Below are 6,000 nucleotides of genomic sequence, written 5' to 3' on the forward strand. Positions count from 1 at the left end.
GTGATCCACCAATGAAAACCAGGATTTCTCTTATAAGAAAAGGACTCCTCCTTAGTATGGAAAAAAAAATTCTTATTTATTGTTACCAATTGGAAATATTGTCTGGATTGCAGGGTCTTTTTGGAGTGCCCGAGCTCAGTGCCCCGGAAGGGTTTCGGATCGCCCAAGAAAGCGCCTTGAGGACGGCGGACCTGCTGGTGGAACGTGCGTGTGCCCTGCCCCCCGGGCCCCGGACTGTGCTCATTTTCGACGAGCTCTCTGACTCCTTGTGCAGGGTGGCCGACTTGGTAAGATGCTCGCTGTAAGCCTGGACGCCACCTCTGTGCCAGGCTGTGCAAGTTTAAGCTACGCTGATGGGGTTTAATACTAGACTACGAAGTTGAAAGCACCTGACACTCGCTCTGGCAGCTGCTACACTCACGGCCTCTGAATGTCCTGAGAGCTGACCTGTGGTCGTGGCAGTAAGTCGTCAGGACGGGAAAGCGGAGAGGGGGTGATAGGTAGGGCCTTTGCTTTAATACATGTAGTTACCAAAATAACACCCTGATGAGTAATATGAGCTTGATTACTCGTATGCAAAGATTCTTCATACAAGTTGCTCCCAGGACTTTAATGGGACATTTCATTGTACATTTACAATAAAATTAATGCAAAGCCCGTTTTTATCCACCTTTTCAGGAATGCCTTTTCCAGGGAAAGCTAGGTTATGGGTACGAAACTGATTGCACTAATGGCTTCCTTTTTTCACGTCTCGAAGCTGAAGTAGACCTACACCGAGGTCCCTTTGCTGAGAAGCCGCTGCTGAGATAGAAGGCACACATTTTTATCTGCCCGAGGGAGCCACCCCCTCATCGGTTATGTCAGTGAAGGCGATGGTCGTGGGGCACGTGATCCAAAACCGTGACCCCCACAAGGCTGTGTCCTTGGTACTGGAACCTGCGGTGCTTTCTCTTCACGTCTGTGGGCCAGGCACTGGGGCTGCAGGTCAGGACGGAGGCAGTCTCTGGCCTCAAGGCATTATATTCTGATGTGACCTTGTAGCTCTCCTGAGGCACAGGCCCTGGTAAGAGACTGACCTGGATTAACCGGCCGGACCCTCTTAGCATTTTCAGATGAGGAGAGAAAGGCCGTCACGGGTCAAGCGATGTGCCCCAGGTCCCTGCCCAGTGAGTGGAGGGGCCAGGCTCGGGGGCCGGGCGTTCTGGCCGTGGGACTCCCGTCCTGCTGTCCCGAACCTCCCCCAGGCTGGCTGGCTGCTTCGCTCAGACGAACAGGTGTCTCTTACCTGGAGAAGTGGGAGAGGCAGTTAGCGTTTGAAAAAGCATTTATGTTTACAGTTATCCTTTGGCAAAATGGCCTTCTTTCGGGGCTGGTGTAGTTCTGTGCAGTTTAACTCCCATATTCNCTACCTGTTCTCCATCCCCCAGTTTGTCTCTTTTAAACTGTCAGCTGAGTGGAATCACTTGCCCTCTGAGAATGACCTCTGTCACCAGCATAGCTTCCCCGTCTTTGTCTTTGTCCTGTTTGGAACTTTTTCCGAGTCCACACACCTGCATTGAGTAGTGATACCTTTCAGATTGTCACACAGTCACCGTGAGCGTCCCCATTGTATGGAAAGTGAGAGCGTGTCCCAAAGGGCTTTGCAGGCCCTGGCGGTGGCTTCTCAGCGTCCTAGGGCCTTGGGTTTGTCCCGCGTTGTGTGCGTAGCACAGGCGCTGTGGATGATGGAGGTTACGGGAGAGGCGCCGCCCGGGGACACCCCCCCCCCCTTCTCCACTTCATCGTGTCCAGGGACTCTGAGCATGGAAATCGGTGTCAGCGAGTTCACTTCCATGCAGTCAAGTACCGGCCTTGTCTGTCTGTTGGTTTACTTGTTGTCTTGGCCTCATGTTAATCAAGTGCTGGCCTGGGATTTTTTCCCCACGGTTTTGCCTTTGCTCTTCGCTAAGAGATTCTAACTCTGCCCCATAGCTTGTCCTATTTTTGAAGTTTTTTTTTTAATTTATGAGGTATAGTAGTATGACATTAAAAAAGTTTTAAATGTGACTTATAGGTGGGAACCTTTGAGTAAAAAAATTCAAAGAACCTTCTGCATTTTCTTTTTTGAATGTTTATTTTTGAGAGAGAGGGAGGGTGGAGGGAGGAAGGGGCAGAGAGAGAATCCCAAGCAGGCTCCACGCTGTCAGCCAGAGCCCGAAGTGGGGTTCGAAGTTAGGAACCGTGAGATCATGACCTGAGCCGAAAGCAAGCGTCTGACGCTTAACGGGCTGAGCCCCCCAGGCGCCTGAAACCTCCTTCCTTTTGAGTTTTAAGACTTTACCTGCCGGTAAGTCCAATACTGTAACAGGGCAAGGATTTTATAAACTATTATTTCCTACCAAATGGTCATTTGGTTTTCTTTTCTTTTCCTTTTTTAATACATTTACTATGTAACAGTATTCTTCTCTTCATCACCATTACAAATGAATTTTAAAACGTGTGCCAGTGTTCTGAATTTAATATTGATTGTAAATTCTGCAATCTGTAGTTAAGTAATTTATAAAAATTGTAAATTCGATGTAGCTAATGTTTCAGGTACTAATATTACATCAGACGTGTAAAACTATGGACTTACGTGTTTTTACACTGAAAACTAATGATAAAATTAGGAAATTTTACCTTGTGATTTTATTTCATATTATAGTATCTGTGTTCTTGGAGAACAAAGAGCATACTTGATATTTTTGTAGTTAGCTGGCATTTTTCTTTTGAAATAAACTGCAATTAACACGAAAACTTGAGTCTAATTTTACATGATTTCATTAAAAACGTAAAGAGAATCGTAGCTCCGTGTCCTGCCAGGGTGGGTGCAGCAGCCGCGGCCGCCATGGCGGCTGTGAGCTGTGGGCGCTGAGGGTAGCGATTCTTTGCTATGAAAAGGCCCCAAAAGAGAGAACGTGCCTTTGTTTTCTGCACAAAAGCCAGCATGCAGCTACATCAGTCCTGAAACTATGCTGTGTAAATTTATGAAGGAAAAAAAGAGGAGCCCTTGGGTGGCTCAGTCGGCTGAGCGTCCGACTTTGGCTCAGGTCATGATCTCACAGTTCATGGGTTTGAGCCCCGTGTCGGGCTCTGTGCTGACAGCTCAGAGCCTGGAGCCTGTTTCAGATTCTGTCTCCCCCCTCTCTGTCTCTGTCTCTCTCAGAAATAAATAAAACATTAAAAAAAGAAAAGGCTGTCAGAGCTGCTCTCTGGGGCCAGGTTAACATGTGAGAATTGTAGTGTAAACAAAGTTAGAAAGTTGTAGAAGGTTTGAGACGAAATTGTGCTTTCTTTGAACTGTGCAACGAGGAAGGATTTCCTTGGCGTTTCTCTTTGACTGGAGAGCGGCTTTTCTGAAGTGAGGCGAGTGACAGCGTTTCCTTTGGAACGGTCCCCACGGGCTCCCCAGTGCTCGCAGTTAAGGCCCGACGAGAAGGAGGCTGCTTCGCCTCCAGCTCAGTCCTGGAAACGCGGAGGTGAGGCCAGGTGGCCCCCTCGCCAGCTCAGGGTGTCCCTTCTCCCCTCTGGTCTCGGGAGACAGCTTTCCATCACATCCCCTCTCGGTTTTGTCTTTCTTCTTTATTAGGCCGATTTTGTGAAAATCGCCCACCCCGAGCCCGCGTTCCGAGAGGCGGCGGAAGAAGCCTGTAGAAGTATTGGCACCGCGGTGGAGAAGTATGTTCTGTCCCCCTTCGTGACAGTCTGGGGTGACGGGCCTTGTGCGGCTGTCCGCGGGGAGTGTCCCCGGCCCGCAGGGGAGGGGTGGTGTGTGCTGCCCCCGGCGAGTGTCCAGGCAGGGGGGAAGGGGGAGGGCCCGCAGCGAGCCGGCACCGCAGGGTGGCTCCCTGTCCCTCTGCTTGTTGACGTGCTCGGTCACTTAGTTACCCTGTAGGCGCTTGGCCTCGGGTTGACTGTGTGGAAAGGGAGGTGGCCCTGCCGCGGCGAGAGGCGCCCGGCACTGGCATTATTACCTCAGTCCCTTTACTCTTCAGTTAGGTCGGAGTCTTTCACGTCTCGGTGGCGGCCCTTGTCCTGTGCTCTCATCCGAAAGCCNGTGTGCGCCCCTCCGTCCTTGCCACACTCTGGCTGCGGCCCCGAGGCCCAGGGCCTGCAAGGGGGGTCGGGACAGGGCTCCCCGCCTTCCCCTGCGCGTTGCTCGGGTTCTCACTGAGCACCGTGACTTCTCTTCGCCTTTAGTCTGGCTGCCCTGTAGCTTTCTCTTTCTTAAAACATGTATTTATTTTGAGGGGGAGAGAAAGAAAAAGAGGGACAGAGAGAGAAAAAGAATCCCAGGCTGGCTCTGTGCTCTCAGCCCCCCCCCCCAACCCCCCTGACCTGGGGGCTCAAACCCCCCAACCGCGAGATCACGACCGGAGCCCACATCCAGAGTCAGACGCTTCGCCCACTGAGCCCCCCGGGCTCCCTTCACCGAACCCTGTCTTCACTGCTTCACTTGGTCTTTGGAGCCTAGTGTGTTTCACTACTGTTTCCAGTCTGGAAATAAAAGCCCCAAATGCGGTGTGTGCCCCGAGCTGACGCGCTGGAGCTTTATCTCCGGACCTCAGCACGTAAACGTGACGTGGGGAAGTCGCTCCGGCTTCTGAAGAGGACCCCGCGGGCTGCCTCTAAATGCCTGTCCCTTTGGCCCGTGGCGGCCCGTGGGGTGGGCCGGCCTGGAGGACGGGGGCTGAGCTGCTCCTGGCTTCCTGGGACTGACCCCGTGATGTCCCTGCCGTTCTTGCTTGAAGGCAGTGAACTTTCCCCCAGCGGCGACTGCCTCCGCTCCCTCGGTCCCGGGGGGTGGGGGCCCCGAGAACCACAGCAGTGCGCTGACCGGGGAGCCCGCTGTCCGGGAGACCCTGCGCCCGAATTGGCAGCTGGTTCTCGGAGCCTCGCCCTCCCCACCGGCCCTGGCGGGCGGGGAGCTGATTGCATCCAGAGCCACTTCACGATTTAGCCCCGAGAGTGCCAGCACCTTTGGGCCTCCGGGAAAGAAGGACTTGGGACCTGACCGTGGGACAGCGGCTTGGGTCAAGGGCAGGCTGGCCAGGCTACTATTTGTTCACTGGGGTGGGGAGCGCATGCTGCACAGAACGCACGCCGTGTAGCCCTCGGGGTGACCCGACGTCAGGCAAGCCGGGGCTGGTTCAGATGCCTCGCCCGAGCTCACAGCTGTAGTAGGGCTGGTGTTGGAGCTCGAGCGCGTGTCCCTGAAGCCCGTGTCCCCCAACTCTCCTGGCGGTGTGGGCCTGCCTCCCTGGCCCGGGCGGGCACGGGGACCCAGGTTCTAGGGTCTTCCCTTCGGAACTGCAAGATCTTTTTTTGTCCATCCTACCTCCCATCCTCACTCCTTTCTTTAAAAAAAAAAACAAAAAATAAAACACACAGAAGACGAATGGCCCCTGGCATATGGCTAACGGGATGAGTTCTCAGTGGCCGCGGACTCGGGTCCCTCAGACCGCCGGCTACCACGCTCTCCCCTCCCCTCCCCCCCGCCAGCTGCTCTTCTAGTCCCAGCTACTGACTGCGGCTCTAAATTTATCCTTTTACCTTTGAGAGCACCTCGTATCCTGACGCCTCTGCCTAACGGTCTCCCTGTTTCCAGATGATCTGTGGTTATGCTATTTCTTTCCCAAATGGAGAAAGAAAGCCAGTCCCCAAAACCTTGGTCCCTGGGCACGTGTATGCTAGGAGGTCCCAGCCTTGTCTTCGTGTAGCCTTAACAACAAGCTCTTAGAAAGGCATTTAATTTTTTTTCATCTGTCATTTTTCTAGGTTGAACACGAATGTGGAATTATATCAAAGTTTGCAAAAATTGCTAGCTGACCAGACACTCGTGGATTCCCTCGATCCGGAGACCAGGTACCTGTTGCTTTGCACTCATTATGGTTGTGACCACAGAGGTGACTGCAGATGATGCCTCCCCCCCCCCCCCCCCCCCCCCCCCCCCCCCCCCCCCGCCCCCCCCCCCCCTGCCCC

At 53.4% G+C, this 6,000-nt stretch overlaps 1 protein-coding gene across 1 annotated transcript in view; it reads left to right on the forward strand.

Annotated features, from left to right (window-relative positions):
* MIPEP (mitochondrial intermediate peptidase) overlaps positions 1–6,000 on the forward strand; it is a 160,335-nt gene that overhangs the window by 1,942 nt on the left and 152,393 nt on the right. The window contains exons 2-4 of the mRNA XM_077745425.1: positions 114–287; positions 3,608–3,696; positions 5,797–5,883. Coding sequence (XP_077601551.1) covers positions 114–287; positions 3,608–3,696; positions 5,797–5,883 — 350 coding nt within the window. The remainder of the gene's footprint in view (positions 1–113; positions 288–3,607; positions 3,697–5,796; positions 5,884–6,000) is intronic.

Source organism: Crocuta crocuta, unplaced genomic scaffold (genome assembly GCF_008692635.1).
Source record: "Crocuta crocuta isolate KB4526 unplaced genomic scaffold, BGI_CrCroc_1.0 scaffold258, whole genome shotgun sequence".
Taxonomy (NCBI): Eukaryota; Metazoa; Chordata; class Mammalia; order Carnivora; family Hyaenidae; genus Crocuta; species Crocuta crocuta.